Source organism: Erythrolamprus reginae, chromosome 1 (assembly GCF_031021105.1).
Source record: "Erythrolamprus reginae isolate rEryReg1 chromosome 1, rEryReg1.hap1, whole genome shotgun sequence".
NCBI lineage: Eukaryota > Metazoa > Chordata > Lepidosauria > Squamata > Dipsadidae > Erythrolamprus > Erythrolamprus reginae.
Window position 1 is genome coordinate 87,146,489 of NC_091950.1, and position 21,592 is coordinate 87,168,080.

The window sequence follows — 21,592 nt, forward strand, 5'->3', positions numbered from 1 at the left end:
TAATGGTGTTAAGATGTACCATCCAGAATGTATGTCTGTGCAACTGCATTTGTGCCAACTAATGCTTCCAAATACTCAAGGGTAGCCCCACATAGAGCACATTGCAATGGTCCCAAGTTTGAGGTGTCCTGGGCTTGAGTGACTGCAGGGACTTCCCATCCAGAAAAGGATGTAAGTGGTGCATTGCACAACCTTGTGCAAAGGCTCTGCTAACCACAATTGCCACCTGCTCTTTGAGCAGGAATTGAGAGTCCAAGAGAACCTCTACCTGCCAATCTCCATTTCTCATTTTTATTGCCTGCATTCTGCTGCTGCTGCTGCTGCTGCCCTCATTAGATGAGCTACACCAGTTTTTTTCCCTTCCTGCTACAGCCAAGCGTCTCAATTTTGATCACATGACTGCAGAGCTTCTGCAACCAGACAGGTGTACAATCCATTCCACACCAGCCTTACCTTTGAACCTTCATTGAACAAATGGTCCTTAATTTAGGACTAAACAGATTGGGGGGAAATTATAAAAGTTGCCTTTTAGAAGGCTGGGAAACATCCCATGCAATCCTCAAATATATTGTCTTCTTAAAAAGCAAACAAAATTAGGTTTATTGAGCACCTTAGTGCATGTTCAAAAAAAATAGACCTATTCATCAATATTGTAGATGCAACACATTTGAAGGTACATTATTATGATTTTAACCTAGTTTTTCTTACTAGTTCAAACAATAGAACTGTTAATGTGTTGTTGAATTATATTTCTGTGGCCAAACCCAGCAAATCTCATAATTTTGCGAGCTGATGCTTACTCGCATCCTTACAAGTTAGCTATGTCTTGGGTACTCGATCCGATAGCAAGGCAAACTGTATACAGGTGGTCCTCGACTTACAACCATAATTGAGCCCAACATTTCTGTTGTTAAGTGTGACATTTGTTCAGTGAACTTTGCCCCATTTTACAACCTTTCTTGCCACAGTTGTTAAGTGAATCACTGCAATGATAAGTTAGTAACTACGGTAAGCAAATTTGGATTTCCTCATTGATTTTGTTTATCAAAAGGTTGTAAAAGCGGATCACGTGACCCTGGGACACAACCGTGGTCATAAGTATGAACCAGTTGCCAAGTGTCTGAATTTTGATCACAGCAGCATGAAAATGCTACAAAGGTTGAGTGTGAAAAACGGTCATAAGTGACTATTCGGTGCCATTGCAACTTTGAACAGTTACTAAATGAACTGTTGTAAATTGAGGACCACCAATATGTTCCCAGTCCTTTAGAAGTCTTAGTAAAGCGAACACAAGCCAAGAGACTTCCTACTTGGCGGTCCAAACAACTAGTCAACTTCTTGTCTGTTCCCCTTTGTTATTTTATCTCTCTCTCTCTATCATCTATCTCTCTAGAATGATGATAGAGAGAGAGAGATAAAATTAGCTATCCATCAGACATGTATAGAATAGTAGTAGTTTGTATAAACTTAAGTAAAAAGTAATAAAAGAGGACAATAGGACAGGAACAGTAGGCACAGTGGTGCGCTTATGCACATCCCTTACAGACCTCTTAGAAATGGGGAGAGATCGACAGTTTGGTGAAGAAACCACAGAGTCGGGTAGTGTATTCTAGGCATTGATCACTCTATTGCTGAAGTCGCATTCTCTGCAGTTGAGTTTGGAATGGTTTACATTTAGCTTGAATCTATTACGTGTGTGCTCGTGTATTGCTGTGGTTGAAGATGAAGTAGTCATGAACTGGAAGGACATTTTGGAATATGATTTTATGAACTACATTTAGAACGGGTCGGTGGCGAGGTCAAGTGCCAGTCGGTGTACACACACACACACACACGCACTATAAATCGATCGTTGGAGCCGCAAAGCCCTCCTGTCTTTGAACTATCCCATTTGAGGCGAGCTCACAACACGGCTAAATCAGGTTCATCGCCAAGTTTTGCGCTTTCCTTTTGCATCGTGGGTCCTGAGACGAGCAGGCCAAAAACTAGACATTCCGCTCCGGGTAAAAACCTCCCCGGGCGTTTCCTCCTCGGTTTCAGCGCTTGAAACCGGCCACTTTTGTCGCCCATCCGAAAAGTCAAAAGGAGCCGAAGCCGAGGAGAGTCTGGTGGCGCAAGCAGCCCAAGGTGCCCCTCCCCATTTCCTCTACTTTTGCCAAGCGGGCAGGCCTTCCCTTCCCTCCACCGCCGTCCCCTCAAAGGACGGGCGGGCGGGGTCGGTTGTGCTTCCCTCGCCGACGGGGGTGCTCTTCGTGGAGCGCTCGAGCAGCGGCTGAGGAGCAAAGCGGGGTGATGTGGAGCCGGGACTCGGCCGACCAAAGCGGCGCCGTTTCTTCCCCAGGGGTCCGAGAGAGGCCATGGCGAACGTCAAAGTAGCTGTGCGAGTCCGGCCCCTCAGCAAAAGGTGAGCCAGACGGCTGAGGAGTGAAGGGGAAAAGGGGACGCCTCGAACGCGTGAACTCGCCTCCACACGTGCTTGCCCGTGTGAGGAAAGCTCGGCTCCGGTGCTCTGCGCGCAGCTGCGCCCTTTTCTCCTCCGAGTTTTATAGGGAAGCAGAGGTTAGCTAGCCTTGCGCTCCTTCCAGGAGTGTGTTTGTATTAGTATGAAAATGCGTTGCCTGCGCTTTTGGCTCCTCGTGGGGAACGTGAGAAGTGAGGAGAATCGTGCTGGATTCCAAGGAGGTCGGCACTGTCACCTAAAGGGTTGGCGTGTAGAAAAGGGAATTACACTATAACACGGCGTGACCAAACAAGGCAAGCCTGCTTTTGGTTAAGAAAACGTGCAAAGGCTGTAAGAGCTAAGTAAGGACTTAGTGTTCAACCCTGAGCTACAAATATTCTCTTCTTTCGCTGCTTTTTAAGAAATGCAAGGCATTTTCTCTACCTGCTTTCTAGTAATATTGAATACTGTATATATGTGTATACACATACATACATACATACATACATACATACATACATACATACATACATATATCACATGTTTTGTATGTATGTTTTTTCTGTCAAATTCAGCAAAAACATGGGACACATATATAGATATATATAAAAATATATATAAATAGATTTATACATATATAAATAGATCTATCCTAGTCTCCCTTAATTTTCAAATTCAAAAACGTGTCACACACACACAAAGTCCAAGCTGTAACCTATGCTTTATTTATACTTTTCAAATGAGTGCTGTGTGTAAACTCAATCCCTGTGATTAATGGTCAAATGACTTGTGACAACCCAGAAAAATGAATTGATTGAGTGCAGGAAATCATGATCAAATTTACTATCAGTATGTTATATGAAGACAATCATATCCTCCTTGGAGGATTTGTCATTGAAATTAGGATTATTAATTATGATTTCAGGCTAGATAACTAAGTTAGACATATTTCCAAGGAAGATATGAAAGATCCAAGGTATAATTTATGGACACAATAACTATCTTTTCTTGTTATTTGTGAAGATCCAGATGCTTAAACACTGTATTAAAATGAGAAAATGTGATTCTTCCATCTATCTTCCTTTGCTTGAATTAATGTTTTGTGAAATGGGTCAGTGGGTCACAGTTTGAACCTGGGTGCTACCCATCAGTTTCTTAGTCCTCTGCCTTATTCAATACATTTTTGTTGCTAATTGTTTTATGTCACTGAGTACCATGCATTTATAAGGACTAGTCTTATTTTTGAAGACAGATAGACCTTGGCTTAGAACTGTTCATTTAGTGACCATTCAAATTTGCAACAGCATTGGAAAAAGTGACTTACAACCGTTTTCTACACTTACAAGGGTTGCAGCATCCCCATGGTCATGTGATCAAAATTCAAGTGCTCAGCCACTGACTCATAATGGTTGTAGTGTCCTGGATCCACATTATCACCTTTTCCAACCTTCTGATAAGCAAAGTCAATGGAGTAGCAAGGTTTACTTATCATGTTACTAAACAACTGCACTTAACTGTGACAAGAAAGATTGTAAAATGGGGAAAAATTCACTTGTCTCACTGAGTAAAATAATTGTTGGGTTCAATTGTGGACATAAGTCAAGGATTACCTGTATAGAGTACTTATGTAAGCTTAGTTTGTTACTGTCAAAATATTCATATAGTTGAATATAGCCCCATATAGCCTGAACAATGTCAGAATATTTTGTTGTAGCACTCATTTTTTCTGAATAGATTCAGTAGGAGAATGAATTATCTCATCTGTTTCTTTTATTTGGTAATGAAAGACCTTATTTTTCAATTTAAACTGTAGCTAATTTGAGGTTTACCTTACAATGAGTCATTTAACCCTCTATAATTTTCCTACCTGATCTTCTTTTCCTGCTTTGTGGATTGAGCTTCATTATTAAGTAATTCCGCATATCCTCAATTTTGATTTAAAAAACTACAGTACTGTAAATTCAGCTCACATAACTATGGCTATACTCGTAGAAACATGTGTGTATAATAAAATAATTAAGAGCATGTGTATTGTGGAGTTTGGGGGAGGATAGAAGAAAGAAAACTTTGGAATTGTACAAAATCTGTGACAAATAATGTAATCCCTCTTCTGAAGAAGAGAGGGAATAACAAAAAAGTAAAACAGATGCAGTCTGTGTACTGTCAGGTCTTTGTTTTGGGTGCAGCTCAATGGCTACATCATGTTTTCTGACATTTAGCCATTATAAATAACTTTTCACTGTTATAGGCAAGATAGTTTCTCAGCCTTGCAGTGCTATGTTGACGTTCTAAAGCAGTTAAGTTTTAATTGGCAGAAACAAAGAAACATCTTAAAATACTTATTTTTGTTAATTTTTATGTGCAGAACTTCAGCAGCGCAGCTTTTCTAAGCACTATGCTTTCAGTTATTGCATGTACTGCCTTAGGTTTTCATAAGGGGGATAAACAAATGGAATAAAGAATAGGTTGAAGCTTCTTTGGAGGGTGGAAAAAGTCCTACATCTCCAGCTGCTTTCATGTATGTGTTTACACCACTCTAGTTGGGGAATTCTGGGAATCGAAGTCCACACATCTGACAGCTGCCAAGTTTGAAAAACAATTCATTGTTTACTCCTGATTTAGTGACTAAATTATAGTTGGCTGGGTCTCTACAGCATGCTGAAATGGATTATATGTTTTATAAACCTTGACGGAAAGATTCACAGAAGGCACCAAAGCAAGCCACAACTTAGCTTGTTGAACCTAGCCATAATTTGTGCACGGGCAGATTAAGTGAAATATCTGGTATTCAAGTTTCAAGTTTCAAGTTTTATTGGATTTATATGCCGCCCCTCTCCGAAAACTCGGGGCGGCTAACAACAATCATGAAAATATACAATAAAATCCAATACTAAAAGCAAATTAAAACCCCTTAATATATAAAAACCAAACATACATACAAACATACCATGTATACAGTTGTAACGGCCTAGGGGGAGAAAAAAGTCTTAATTCCCCCATGCCTGGCGGCAGAGGTGGGTTTTAAGTAGCTTACGTAAGGCAAGGAGGGTGGGGGCAATTCTAATCTCTGGGGGGGAGTTGGTTCCAGAGGGCCGGGGCCGCCACAGAGAAGGCTCTTCTCCTGGGTCCCGCCAAGCGGCATTGTTTAGTTGATGGGACCAGGAGAAGACCCACTCTGTGGGACCTAACTGGCCGCTGGGATTCGTGCGGCAGAAGGCGGTCCCTGAGGTAATCTGGTCCGGTGCCATGAAGGGCTTTATAGGTCATAACCAACACTTTGAATTGTGACCGGAAACTGATCGGCAACCAATGCAGACTGCAGAGTGTTGGTGTGAAATGGGCATATTTAGGGAAGCCCATGATTGCTCTCGCAGCTGCATTCTGCACGATCTGAAGTTTCCGAACACTTTTCAAAGGTAGCCCCATGTAGAGAGCGTTACAGTAGTCGAGCCTCGAGGTGATGAGGGCATGAGTGACTGTGAGCAGTGACTCCCAGTCCAAATAGGGTCGCAACTGATGCACCAGGCAAACCTGGGCAAACGCCCCCTTCGCCAAAGCTGAAAGATGTTTCTTTAATGTGAGCTGTGGATTGAGGAGGACGCTCAAGTTGCGAACCCTCTCTGAGGGGGTCAATGATTCTCCCCCCAGGGTGATGGACGGACAGATGGAATTGTCCTTGGGAGGCAAGACCCACAGCCACTCCGTCTTGTCTGGGTTGAGTTTCCAGATTTCCAGATTAGATGAAACCATAATGAAAATATTAAAGAGACTCTTGGGGCTAGGAAAAGAACAGCAAACATTTTTTTGACTTGAAAGGGTGGGAGGAAGTAGATTTAAGGGATTTAAGGATTTGATTCCAGACAAACAGACATATCTTTTTTATTGCCTGCAATAATGTAGCCTGAATCTTTAGGCCAAATCTCTGAAACCTCAACTATTCTTAGTGTTACTGTATGTGGGGTTCACTTTGTGAAGAATTGGCATAGCTATATCTAGTGAAGACTGATGAAAATAGGATGTATTCGTAAGAATGATGAATAGGTTTGGCTGTGTACATTGCACACAGAACATTGGATAGCAGTAAAGATTCTTGGAAGTTAACTTACTTCTATCCAAGCACATAGCATATAAAGAATGCATGATCAGGATCAGGGTCTGCAGTATTGTCTGGGTTACTACACATCCTCTCCATGGCCAGTTTTCTTTGTTACTTTCTGGGAGGAGACTTCGCAGTATCCAAAGGAGAACAACTACATTCTGTAATAGCTTTATACCATGTAGGATCAACCTTGTTAACTCTCAACACTCTTTTTCTGCTATCTATTCTACATGGTCTGTGATCAATATATATATATATATATATGTATGTGTGTGTGATTGTGTGTTTGTGCATATATTGCATGTGTGTATGTGTGTACACACACACGCACACACACACACATATGTGGGTTGGGCCGAGAGGCAAAAAAGGAGCTGTGATGTTCCTTCAATATACCAGGGTGATTCGACACAAAAAACATGTAACCTTCCCTGGTACAGAGCTGAAGGGATTGGATACTGTAGCCTAGAGGTTAATTCTCTGCTTTACAAGCCAAGGTTGCAAGTTCAAGTCCCAGTGAGGGTATGGCTAGCTGATGAGGCCAGAATAAGGCTGAAATAGATCTATCCTAGTCTCTCTTAATTTTCAAATTCAGCAAAAACATGTGACATATATATATATATATATGTTTAAGCTGAATTTGAAAAGTATATATATATACACACATACACACACACACACACACACATTTGCATATATGTATGTATATGGGTGGGTGTGTAGGTGTATATATTTCTTTTGAGAATGGGCATCAAAATTTCATTTTTATAAAATGTGCTTCCTTGTTGCTGGTTACATGAAGGGCATATTGCAGACGGGTTGGCAGATTCCTTGATTTTGTTTCCCTACCTTCTAATCGGAAATCTGCACCCACCAGTAATCCTCCATAATAAGGGTTGAGGAAGAGCAAGGATTTGACAGGTAGGGAATCAAACGATGTGTCGAGGTTCCAGGTAGCATCCAAACTAAATCAGAATCCAAGTCAAAAAAGTACTCCTCAAAGTTCCAATTTATTGCCACAAACTTGTTACATTGCCCACTCAGATTGTGCCAGCGTGGTAAGTCCTCCTTCCACTTCCACCCAGGTGGGTGGGCATAGGATGGCCTTGCACCAGTTGAAAGAATGCTTTGTGGCTGCATCTGTTCCCTCGGGAAAAATCACCCCTCCCAAGTTCCCATAAACATCAGGCCTTCTATAGATAGTGTGGCAAGCTGTTAATTTATCACTGGATTTATGTTAGCATTTTGTGTGGAGGAGAAGCAGGTGAAGGGCAGCGGAGAAGGAGAACAGGTCCTTTATATGTCTTCAGCTTGGAGTCAACTGCTGCAACAGAGAGATAGAACAGCACTAACTTGTCAATCTCTGAAGGATTGAACATGGGTTAATGAGGATAAATGTTTCGTCTTCAAGTCAATCTTGACTCCTAGGAACTGCTTGGTTCCGTCCCTACAGTTTTCCTGCCTGCCTTTTTGGAAGCAGCTTGCCACGTCATCCTCCTAGGACCTAGAGAGAATGACCAGCTTCGAATCCCTTTATAGCTAAGATGGGACCAGAGCTCCCGGTCTCTGCAGTTTTAGCCTTTCTACCCGACACCAAACTGGCCCTCAGGATGGGGCGTATAAGGCACAGTTTCCCTTTGCAAAATGCCCTGCTTTAAAATGCTGCAAATACAGGTCTGTTGTATCTTTTCCTGCCATCGGTTCAGCCATCCAACCACTGGCCAATGCAGAGCGGTGAGATTTCCTCTGCCACTGTTTATGGAAACAAACATGAACAGTGGCAGAGGAAAAGGCCTGGCATCCCAAGGGAAGGGGTGTACCTCTACCAGCCTGAAATGGCTCATAAATGCTGGGCTGACATACAACCTGTGATGATTGTTCGAGTGTTATTTGTATGATTAGAATGTGGATTGGTCCAACTGAACTAACAAACAGGATTAGTCGGTTTGATGACTCCATATTTTCCCCTTTTTAACTATCTCCTTTTGATGCTTACAATGTAATATGCAGAAACGTGGAAGTAACCCACATGTACTTTTAAGTGCTATTCCTCTAAATAAAAATTTAAAGTCGCTGTATTTACCTTTTTTTTAAAAAGAATAATCTTATGCTCTAATTGTTGTTTGTTTTTGATTGTTATTATCCAGTTATCCCAATTATTGTTACAGGGAACATGCAGAAGGAAGAGCAATAATTGTAGAAATTGAAGATAGAGTGGCAACAGTAAAAAAAGTAAAGGTAAGTTGGCAACATTTAATAGCTATATGACTGATCCAATATAATAAATGTTCTGCAGGGATAAAAAAATATTGTTCAGTGTAGAGGTAGACTGTATACCAGTGGTTCTCAACCTGGGAGTGGAGACCCCTTTGGGGGTCGAACGACCGTTTCACAAGGGTTGCCTAAGACCTTGGGAAAAGACAAATTTCCCATGGTGTTACTGTTAGGAACTAAAGATTCTATTCTGGCGCCTTGGAACATATTTTTACAATCCGACCAATCAGGCGTTTACAGTGGGGAGGTTGAGAAGCAGTGCTTTATACCAGTGTTTCCCAACCTTTTTTGAGCCGCGGCACATTATTCATCTTTTCAAAATTCTGGGGAACACTGAAGGGGGGGCGGGGCTAAAGAAAAGTTTGGACAAAAAAAAATCTCTTCCTCCATTTCACTCTATTTCTCCCTCCCTCTTTCTCTCTCTTCCTTCCCTTCTTTCTCTCTCTCCATCCCTCTTTCTTTCTTCCTCTTTTTTGCTCTTTCTCTCTCCCTCCTTCCCTCCCTCCATGTCTTTCCCTCTCCCTCCTTCCCCCCTCTCTTTCTCTCTCTTGCTTTCTTTCCCTCTCTTTCTCTTTCTCTCTTTCTCTCATTCTCTCTCCCCTCCTTTTTCTCTCTTTCTCTCTCGTTCACCATGCCGGCAACAGAGAGAAAAAGAAAGAGAGAGAGAGAGCTGGAGAGAGAATGGAGGGCGCCGTTGTCTTCGCCTCCGCCCGCCAGCTCTGCAGCTAAGAGGCAACAGCAGCCATCAGCCTCCTCGCCCTCCCAGACGTTCCCAGCGCCCGGCCACGCGCCGCCTCCCGTTAGCCCGGCTGACCTTTCCCTGCTGCCGTTTTCTCTTCATGGCGCAAAGCCACACAGTCCCGGACTCCCGGATCGCTCGCTTTTCCGGCCAGCAAGCGCGGCGCGGCGCTTTCCTGGGCAGATGACTTTGCTGACCGGAGAAGCGAGCGAGCGCCATGAAAACGGCAGCAGGGAAAGGTCGGCCAGGCTAACGGGAGGCGGTGCGCGGCCGGGCGCTGGGGACATCTGGGAGGGCGAGGGGAGCCGGCGGGCGGAGGCGAAGACAACGGCGCCCTCCATTCTCTCTCCGGCAGCGAAGGAGAGGGGGCGGATCACGCCCCAATACAGGAGGCGGCGGCGGAGGAGGAGGAGGAGGAGAGTGGGCGGATCGGACGGGCAATGGGGCAGGGCAGAGAAGCCAGGGGCGCGTTTGGCCAGAGGCACCGTGGGGAGGCAGGGGCGGCCGCGGCTCCCTTTACTCCTACTGCCGGACCTCCCCGCCCCTGCCTCCTTTTTCCCGCCTTCCTTCTTTGGGGCCCAGCCGGAAACAGCTGCATCGGGCAGTAGCCGGGGGACAGTTGCGAGTGGGAGCTCCAGGTTGGAGGCACTGGCGGTCTGGCACTGGCAGTGCCCCGCCCACCTGGAGCTTCCTGCGGCACACCTGACCGTGTCTCGTGGCACACTACTGTGCCGCGGCACACCGGTTGGGAAACGCTGCTTTATACAATGGTACTTCCTTTGCTTGCTTTCTATCACTTTGGATCTCTACATACCAAATACGAAGTATTTCTTAAGCCTCCAGAGCAAGCTTTGAGTTTTACTAGACTATCAGAGAGACATTGAGTATTTTACCACTATTTTATCACTAGGCTGACATAATTGGATATAACTTTAGTTGGAGTGGAAACATGTAGATTCAGCTCACTATCCATAGATGAAACTCATTGAGTGAACCTGAGCTTGCCACAAATGTATACTTTGCAGAAGGATTAAGGAAAGGAGTCCCTGAGGATTTTATCTTTACTGGTTTGTCTTTACTGACTGTAGCGGGCAGTGCTCATCTCTGTTTAAATAGCCATTGAGCCAGCATTGCCTGAAGATGTTTCTGCGGTCATGTGGCCAACATGATGTCACAGAGTGCTGTTACCTTCCTGCAGAAGTGGTACATATTTATCTACTTGCATTTGCATGCTTTTAAATTACTAAATAGGCAGAAATTGGGGCAAGAATGGGAACTTACTCGATTGTCCAGTGCTCTGGTCTCAAAGCTCAGTGTCTTAACTGCTGAGCCATTGGCTGCATTTTAGGATGATTATGGATGAGAAAATAATATATCTCACATGTCATTTAACAATTCTGGAAGGAAAGGGAATATATGAATACAGTATGATATATAAACTGTCTACTTGGAAAAGAAGCATACAAGATTTATTTTTTCCAGATTTACCTACAGAATCCAGAGTCTGTTCATTTAACACCTTAAATGTAATTTTCAACAATGCAACCAAAAACAGAAATTTCTATTTTTTTTTCTCCCTTCATTATTTTGTCTTGATATTCTGTGACTATTTCTTAAACTGATATTCTTTAGAAGAATGGTTATGAAAACGCTAGCTGCATTTTTTTACAAAAACTTAAAATTCAATTACTAATTCTTGAATGTAGTAAATATTTTGTGGTATTTTGTTTAGAAAGTGTGCAGATTCAAATGCTGAATTTGAGCACTGAGTGGAATCTGAAAAGAAACCAGTGGCAAGAAAAAATAAAGACCAATATAAAATACTAAAAGAGTTTTAATTGTCCATCTGAACAAAGTCAGACACAACAATGAGGGGGAAGGAAGGTAATAGACTTACTTCATTTAAAAAAAACACACACACACAGTTGTGTATTGTATGGAAAATCTCTGGAAGCCAAAGTACAATAGGAAGGAAATGCAAAATGTGGAGGATGAGAGAAGCTTAAATTGGCAGCCCTTCTGTGCTACATATAGAAAAGGAGTAAACATGTTTGGAACCTTAAAATAAATACTAAGTTGACCTCCTTTTAGACCCGAAGTCTGTTCTTTTGCATCTTGGCTGTACTGTAAATTTTTTATTCTTTCAGGAGAGTAAAATAAGCACACAAGAAAATACAGAATTAGTATTTTTTTTTTTTTTAAACTGTCTTGCTCTTGATAGTAGCCTAATATGATAGGAGCTATTTTTGGGGAAACTTAACAAAAATGTTTGTTGAATTGAAGCTAACATCCTTGTTGGACTGACTAGCTATAAGAGACTACATCCTTTCCTTTTTGGAGATTCTTGAAGGCTTCCTTTATAGGCATGGGAAACTGAGCTTTTTATTTTTTCCAGACATTGGGACTCCTGAATGCTACTGTACTCTCTTAGTCAAAAAGTAAAATGGGCCAAAATCAGTTTCTGTTGGCAATATATCTTACAATTCAGAAGACACATAAGTGAATTATAGGGTTACCATGATTACTGTGGGAATTCTACAGGACAGATACTTCCTATTTCTTGCTAGGTCTTTGTATCTGCTTTGCCTGCCTGATTATTTTAGGCAATTTGCTTAAGATAATTGGTGTTTGAAATATCTTAGGAAGCAGTTTGGCAGAGATCAAAGAACTAGATAAGTAATTTCCTTGTTTTAAATTCTTTCCGGATTTGGGCTAGTTTACCCATTCTAGGATGAGGAGAGTAGATAGTGTTCCATGTCTTTTTAGGAAGTTCAGAAGATCAATTGCCTATTTCTTACAATGGGTTGTGAAGTGGATGACATATTGCTTAGAAATAATACTTTTCGCCAATGAAACTGATGTTAATACGTATTCTGCTAATAGCAACCATGTGAACCTGAAACAATCTTTAGATAATTAATCCAATATAGATGTGAGGATTAGTTGTACCTAATAGAACAAAAGCTTAATTTAACATAATTATATACTGTAGTTTCAATCTTGAAATAGCTCTTTTCTCTGTTCTCTTCTTTCTTACTTAGCAAGCTTAAGGCAAGGGAGCCAAGAATGTTCAATCAGCCTGCGTGCAGGTGTGTTTGTGTGTGTGCCTTTGAGTCAGTGCTGCCTCTTGGCAACAGCCTGGATTAGTCTTTGCAGTTTTCTTGGCAATTTTTTTCGGAAGTGGTTTGCCATTTTGTCTTTTCTACAACAGATAGAGAGAGAGAGAAAGACAGAGAGGCCCAAGGTCACCCAGCTAGTTTTTTTCCTAAGACAAGAAAAGACTAGAACTCAAGATCCCCTGGTTTTTGTCCCAAAGACAAGACTAGAACTCAAGACCCCCTTGTTTTTGTCCCAATTCAAGAGTTGTTAATCTAATCCTACGTAACTTCTGCTCTGGCAATCTCACACTACTTACCAGCGCTTACAAAATTTTTGCCAGACCCATCCTAGAATACAGCTCAACCTATACCGCATCTCAGACATTAACACCCTCGAAAATGTCCAGAAATACTTCACTAGAAGAGCCCTGCATTCCTCCCCCCGTAACAGAATACCGTATGAAATTAGACTTAAATCCTGGGCCTAGAAAGCTTAGAACTACGCCACCTTAAACATGATCTAAGTATTGCCCACAAGATCATATGCTGCAACGTCCTGCCTATCAATTACTACTTCAGCTTCAACCACAACAACACAAGAGCACATAACAGATTTCCAAACTTAACTGTAAAAAATACGACGTTAGTAATAGAGGTGTTGAAGAGTGGAACTCATTACCAGACTCCGTAGTATCATCCCCTAACCCCCAACATTTTACCCTTAGACTGTCCACGGTTGACCTCTCCAGATTCCTAAGAGGTCAGTAAGGGGCATGCATAATTGCACTAGAGTGTCTTCCGACCCCGTCCTCTTGTCTCTCCTTTATCCCATATATCTTCTCTTCTGCCTTTATCTTTCTTCTATTCTCTCATTGATTTATTTTATCCTATACTCTCTCTTGTATTCCTTCTCTAATTTTATTTCCTTGAAGGTATCCTCTACTTTCTTCATTGTGTATTAGGCAAAATTAAATAAATAAAAAGTAAAATAAAATAAATTCCCTTAGCTCTTTGTGTCACTCTGCATTGTGACTGTTAAAAATATAGTATCTTCATGTTTCTTAGAAGCTTTGCTTGTGTAGCATGCTGTTGTGGAATTTAGCAACAGGCGGCTATTAAAATGCAGGTATTCACAAATAATCCTTGATATTATAATTGGTTTCTTTGACTGGGAGAATCTATCCTCATAATACTCACATTCTACTAAAATAATTGCCCCATGCCAAAGTCAGAAAACATTCAGCTCTACCATATTTCTAGGAGCCTAGCATATACACCGAGTGCTGAAACTTTTCTTGTCCAAGGTCCAAACTCAGCTCCTCTTTGGCATCCTTTTAGGCCCTTGTAGCTCATTTTTTCTCCCTTGAAAGAGTTCAATCTAAGTTCTTGAAGTTTATCTTCCAAGTATGCTGCTGTGTTCCAGATGTGTTTTGCCATGAATTCAGGCTATTCAAAATACAAACTTCCTCCTGGATTCATATCCTCTTGTACAGTACTGGCGTAAGCTTCTCTTTTCCAACTTGGTTGGACTCTTTAAATATGGCTGACAACTTCCAGCATTGGGTAATACATAAATTAAAATCCTACTGCTTCTGATAGACACCCATAGATGCCCTTGTGGGTTACATATGTAAACGAGTGATCTTAAACAACATGACATCAATTTACATGCTGCCATTGATAGGCCTAACAAGTATAAGTTTTATTACTGAGGCTATTTTATAAATATGAGTAATCCCTGACTCACAACCATTCACTTACTGACTGTTACGATGAAACTGAAAAAAGGGACACGACTGGTTTTCACACTTACTTTGCAACATCCACATGGTCATGTGATCAAAATTTGGGCGCTTGCCAACTGGCATGCATTTATGACAGTTACACTGTCCCAAGTCATGTGATTTTTAAGTTAGGTTTTAAGTTAGTTTTTAGGGGTTTTAAGTTAGTTTTTAGTATTGGATTTTTACTGTACATTGTTCATGACTGTTGTTAGCTGCCCCGAGTTTTCGGAGAGGGGCGGCATATAAATCCAATAAATGAAATGAAATGATCACCATTTGTAAGTTTTCCAAATGGCTTCCAAAAAACAAAATCAATAGGGGAAGACATATTCGTTTAACAACAGCGTGACTCATATATCAACTGTAATGATTCGCTTAACAGTTGGGGCAAAACTCATTTAATAATTTTCTTGCTTAATAATGGAAATTTGGACTCAACTGTGTAGCTCAAGGACTCCCTTAAATGGCTTTTGTCTTTCTTTAAAAAAGTTTATATGTAATACAAGTTGGAACTTGCAGATTGTGACATCTGTTACAGTAGCTTAGATAATAGCTTTTCATCATGCAAAGGGCTAACATCAGTCTTTGAGAAAAGCATGCTAAAAATTACACTTTACGCTTAAAATTGCAAAACCATTTTTCCAGTTGATATATACAATTTTTTTTAACATGAATTATGATTTAGGATTTGACATAGTTTTTTCCATCTATACCTGATGTTTTTTTGGGGGGTTATAAAAATATACTTCATAAACCACCTGTTTTATAATAAACCTTGAAGGTTCAGATTTATGAAAGTGGGACCATTTTTTGTTTCTTGTTTTAAATTCAGGAAGACAACAGGTTTGAAAGTGTTTGGGGCACAAGGGAAAAAGTTGTATCATTTGGTTTTGATTACTGCTATTGGTCAGTTGATCCGGAAGATCCGAAATATGCATCTCAGGAAATGGTGAGTGTCAATATTTTCAGTTCCTTTGTCTATTTTGTGTTTTTGTTCTTGGAAATCGGCAAAAAAAATGTTTGCAACTGACATAACACTGCTGTGTTTCCCCCAAAATAAGACCATGTCTTATATTTTTTGAACCCCAAAATGAGCACTTGGCCTTATTTTGGGGGAAGACTTATTATTTTGGGGTGTGTGGAGCAAGACGAGGTTCCTCTTGCCATCTTATCTGATTTCCAGTTCTGTCTCCCTAACCAGAGGAAATGGTGGGAAACAGCTGCACATGTGTTTAAATATTTTTGGCCTTATTTGGGGGGAAGGGTTGGTTTTCGAAGGAGGGCTTATTTTGGGGGGATATCTCGTTTTTTGGGAAACACAGTAGCAATGAGCAATTGGTCACACGCGCGCACACACACACACACACAAACGTTGTCAATTTTAATACTCAGAGATTTAGAGTGCTTTACCACTTGCTCTGCTGGCCATAATTGACAATAAAGGTAAATATTCCTCAAGTGGGCCCAATAATAGGTTATCTTGCCTGTTTTTTAATGTCATGATACAGTTGTTGACCCAATAGTTTTATAGTTCTCAGTTCTTCACAATACCAAGATGCGAAGCCTGTTCCAAGATTTGGTTAGAAGCATTTCCAAGCATTTCTGAGATAGAATAGCTTCCTTTCTTCATTCTATGATGTCAGGCTCTCACCAACAATGGGAAAGTCATGTCATTCAGTTAGTATATAGTCTTTGGAGAGGGGCGGCATACAAATCTAATAGATAGATAGATAGATAGATAGATAGATAGATAGATAGATAGATAGATAGATAGATAGATAGATAGATAGATAGATAGATAGATAGATAGATAGATAATAATAATGATAATATAATAATAATAATAATAATAATAATAATAATAATAATAATAATAATATAACAGAGAGATGCAGGAAAAAGGGGGGAAATGGACCAGTTCAATCAGTGGGACTCAGCAGCTTCCTTCACCATTTTGTTTGTATTTTTCATTTTTAACCAAAAGTAAAACCATGAATCAAACTCTGCCCTCTCACTGGTGTTCTGTGCTGCTTCTTTCCATATGGAGTAATCTTTTTCTTCTTCCAAAACTCCATCTTTCTCCTGTGCGAGGATAAGTCTCTTTTCTATTAATTTCCTGCTTTAACTAGTAAACTGACTTTGGAGGTAAAAGAAGCTCAAGAGAGACAACACAGGGATCCTATGTACTCCTGCAGAATTATGTCAAAACAAACATACCTCTGGCATGGCTTCTTTTCAATTTAAAAATCACTACGACATGAGGATCTGGCATTTGAGTTGTGTCAGCTGCAAATTAGTACCGCCTTTCTTCAAATAGCAAACAAATATTCTGGATCATTTTCAATCTCCGGAAAAACTTATTTTTCCTTCTTCATCACGTCTTAAGGGGGAACACAGATGGCATCACTTTTCTCTGCTTTGTTTGTTTGTTAACTTTTTATTGGTGGTGCTGATTGCTCATCATTTGTCTTACCTCTTGGCTCACATATTACAATCAGCTGCCACTGCTGTGGGATGAAGCATGATACCTTGTCAGGATTAGACATTAATGGAAAATTATAACATAAAATCACATTTTTTCCAAAAGCCACCCACTGACATCAACTTCTGCAATAAGTGCCTGCTTCACTTTCAATGACTATTATTTGCTTTTTGTTTATTTTTATTATTATTATTATTATTATTTAGATTTGTGTGCCGCCCCTCTCCGTAGACTCGGGGCGGCTTACAGCAATGATAAAAGCAATATATAATGACAAATCTAATAGTTAAAATCTAAAATAACAATACTGTAATACATTTAAAAAGTCTAAAAAAACAAGAAACCCCAATATATAAAAACATACATACAGTCATATCATACACAAAAAACTACATAGGCTGGGGGAGATGTTTCAGTTCCCCCACGCTTGATGGTAGAGGTGAGTTTTAAGGAGTTTACGAAAGGCAAGGAGGGTGGGGGCAATTCTAATCTCTGGAGGGAGCTGATTCCAGAGGGTCGGAGCTGCCACAGAGAAGGCTATTCCCCTGGGTCTTGCCAAACGACATTGTTTAGTTGACGGGATCCGGAGGAGACCAACTTTGTGGGACCTGACTGGTTGCTGGGATTCGTGCGGCAGAAGGCAGTCTCGTAGGTACCCTGGTCCCGTTGTACATGCGTAATACAAGGAGTCATATGCGTAATACAAGGAGTCATGAAAAGGGAAGACTGGTTGCTTGCCTGTAAGCGTGGTTTTTTGAACTGCCATTATTCAGATAACTCACCTTGGCCTCAGTTTGACCTACAAATTTTATGTATTAGTTCAAAGAACATAGGTAAAACCTAATGGCTTTTGACCATATTTAATGACAACTGTGGAACATGGCAATAAGCTCCACTTTAGAACATTCCCACAGTGGTCCATGCAAATGCAAGAAAATCTACGAGCATTGAGTGCATGGGTGTTTGCTTGAACAACGACATCTGGAAATAAACAGTCTGCCTGCCCTTTTTTTTAAAAAAAAAGGCAAGAAATCATGTATCATTCCTGAAAACCATTATTAATAATTACTTTTCCATATGGTTGGCCCTGCTTGGCCAATTCAATCAGTGAGAAGCCATGAAGAAGTTATCAGGTGGTATATTTGATCAGTATAATACTGTACATGTTGTTTACTATAACAGTAAAAAGAAAAGGAGATGGAATATTATGTACTATTCTCAATATTATATTTAGGTTTTATATTAAAAAACAGTCATCTTAAAATAATGTGAATCCTTAACTATTGCTTAATGTTTGCTATTAGCATTAAATTAGCTAAAAAAATTCTGATTAATATGATACAAGAGTATTTTTTTTGTAAAAGCACAACTCAATAACTGATTAAAACTTTTCCAAATAAAGTATCTATGTATTGTCAAGAATATTTATAAACAGTTTTATATAAATATATTACTTTAAAAAGCTTCATTTGACACCAGAGTAAGGTTTAAAAAAAAACTATTTTTGGAGTAATCCGAATGCCAGTAGTTACCACAATTGAGCTCATTCAAGGAAGTTGATTGAGTCTTCTATGTAAAATACACATTTTAATGTTTTTAGTGACAGCATATAGGTTGTCCTTGACTTACATCCACAACTGAGCCCAACTTTTTCTGTTGGTGAGACATTTTTAAGTGTGTTTTGCCACATTTTATGACTTTTCTTGCCATGGTTGTTAAGTAAATCACTGCAGGTATTAAGTTAGTAACATAGTTGTTAGTGAATCTGGATTCCCCATAGACTTCGCTTGTCAGAAGGTCGCAGGATGAGCTCAGAACACTGTAAGTTGCCACCATCATAAATATGAGTCAGTTGCCAGGTGTCTGAATTTTGATCGTGAGCCCATGGGGAAGGCTTTGCGCATGCGTCGAGAGTAGACGCTCCCACGGAACGCTCTCCAGATGTGATTAGAGAAAACAAATCTTAACCCTTAACAGCCCTCTCAAACTAAGTGAAAGGTGGACTGAGAGGTAGATAATTTAAAAGAGACTTGGAAAACCTGCTAGGATGAGCTAAAAAGAGGAGTTACAGACCAGAACTTCACTGTTAAAAAAGTGAGTAAAACGACAAAGGGAAATGGCGACTATTCCAGACCTGGGGGGAAAAATGGATACACTCCTTCAGGCATTTGCAAACGTAGGACAACAACTCAAAGACATGCAATTAGCCATGAAAGAAGTGACAAATGGTATGAATGAATTAAAAGTTCAATCCAAAGATCAGGAGACAAGGATCTCAAGACTTGAGGCAGATAGGAAAAAACAAGAGCAGCGTATAAACAATTTAGAAGACCAGCAGAGAAGATCAAACATACGTTTGAGAGGATTCAAGCAGAATTTTGGTGAAATAAGCCCATGGGGATGCTGCAGTGTGAAGTGTGAAAAACAGTCATAAGTCCCTTTTGTCAGTTCCATTGTAACTTTGAACGGTCTGTTGTAAGTAAGGTATTACCTTTATTGTGTAATTTATTGACTATTATCTATCAGTAATTTGCACATTCCACAAAAGTGTTGGGAGTTCTGGGATGAAAGTATGGTTTAAAACATTTCATTATGTTCTGGAAATTATAAGCATTCATTATATCAGTGTTTCCCAACCTTGGCAACTTGAAGATATTTGGACTTCAACTCCCAGAATTCCCTAGCCAGCGAATGCTGGCTGGGGAATTCTGGGAGTTGAAGTCCAGATATCTTCAAGTTGCCAAGGTTGGGAAACACTGAATTATGTTATGGCTTGTCAGTCACTGGCCTCCCCTGCAGCCAAATCAGAGGAGGAGGAGGAGGCATGGGAGTGAGGGTCAGCATCAAGGCAGCTTGAAAGCTCCGAGGGGGAAGAAGGAATGGAGCTGGCAGGGAGAGAGACAGGAAGAGCTGGGCTGTCCATCAACCCACTGATGGAGAGTCAAGAGTCCGCAGGTCTGGAGGTGGTTGATGGAGAAGAAGAGGAACAGCTGGGTCCAGTGCCTGATGCATGGCTACGGAAAAGGCAGAGAAGAGGAGAGCAATGGAAATCTATGGGACAATCCTGGAGAAGGAAGCGCCACCACTTCCTAGTGAAGTTCTACCCTAGCCTGTGGGGATAAAAGGCAGGGGGCAGAAATGAACAGATGTGGCAGGCAATTATTCATCTTCCGGAGGGACAGACTTGTTAACCTGAGAGAAACTTTTTTGCCCAAGCTGCCGGCACTCCTAATAAAGGAATCTTTTGAGTTCACTTCACAAGGTTTGTCGCGTTTGGGGAGCTGGGTCAGAACACATTAACATTTAAGGAAACATCTTAAAAAGTTAAAAGTGCATTTTCAAAGAAAAAGTATTCTCTCTTTCTACTCAGCTGAGTATAGAAAAGTGAAATCCAAACCATCTGTTTAACATATTACAGCTTTTACATAGACGTGATATTTTCCATTAGGATTCTTTGTTAGAACTTTTTTCACCCGAGGGACTAAAGTGGATATTACTAAAACTAAAAAAAAAATAAAAGATTTACTGCACACGAGACTTGAGCAGGGTTTTTTGAAATTAAAAATTCATTAAAGTTAGCTTCCAGATAAAGTTCATGTGCTTTTGAAAATGGTTTTTACAAAACTATTTGAAGAGTTTAAATGCATATAATTTTTATAAGAAAGAAAGTAATTCAAAAGATAGAAACAGAGGTTTAGAAAAGGAATCAAAATATTAATAGGCTGATAGAGACAACCAGAAGATAAGAAGAGACTATTAGAAGATCACTAGGCCCATAAGATAGTAACCAAGTTAAAAGTGCTATAGAATGTTAAATGTATTTAAATATTTAAATCCATTTATTAGAAAGTATGAACCATGTTTTGTGAATATTGTTCAGCTGGTTGTAGCTAACATAAAACAGATTTGGAACACCATTTTTAGGATGGTCGGAGAATTGGGATAATTCAAAAATCAGTATGTGACACAGCTCTTTATTCAGTACAAATTCCAAATCCTTTTTATGCAAATTCAGGACTAAGAAATGGATAGAAATGATGTGTAATATGTTTAGGGTAGGATAAAGCCAGAGAGAATTACTAGTTTATAAATAAATTATTATGATAGTTGACAATGGAAAAGTTTAAAATTCTGCAGCTTGATCATAAATTTCTATTCTGGAATAATTGTTTCTGGAAAACTAGTAACTCTGGGACAGTAAAATGGCACTTTGAGGGAAATATTCCAGGAAATAACAAGGACCCTCAACTAAATCTAGACCAGAATTTTGTATGCAATTATTGAATAGTGCTTAAATTATATAGTGTCTAGGTCTTGTTTCTGATCTTATTTAATTGAAAGCACATAATGGCCCAAGCTGGACTGGGAGTAGTGTGTACAGAATGGAAATCTAATTCTTTGTACAATTGCATTATAATGAAAACTACTGCTTTGATCCAGTTTTTTTAATCATATAACTGAGTGGAGAGATTCTTTTTTAAAAATGCAAACACATGGTCCCTGTCCATATTGGGTCACCATTTGCAAACAAATTTAGTCTTTGTGAAGAGTTGGGAACCAGGAATTAAAGGATGAAATCAGCTGCAAAGATGAGAAACAAAACTGAAAACAAAGTAAGATGGAAAAGCAACCAGAAATTAGGAATGCACCTCCTTCCAATTCCAAAGTTTATCATG

The 21,592-nt window shown here is 40.2% G+C and overlaps 1 protein-coding gene across 1 annotated transcript in view; it reads left to right on the forward strand.

Moving 5' to 3' along the window:
- The first annotated feature begins 2,267 nt into the window (after positions 1-2,267).
- The window catches only part of STARD9 (StAR related lipid transfer domain containing 9), a 103,897-nt gene continuing 84,572 nt past the window's right edge, over positions 2,268-21,592 (forward strand). The window contains exons 1-3 of the mRNA XM_070741271.1: positions 2,268-2,404; positions 8,708-8,777; positions 15,267-15,383. Of these exons, the coding sequence (XP_070597372.1) occupies positions 2,358-2,404; positions 8,708-8,777; positions 15,267-15,383 (234 nt within the window). The 5' untranslated portion in view covers positions 2,268-2,357. The remainder of the gene's footprint in view (positions 2,405-8,707; positions 8,778-15,266; positions 15,384-21,592) is intronic.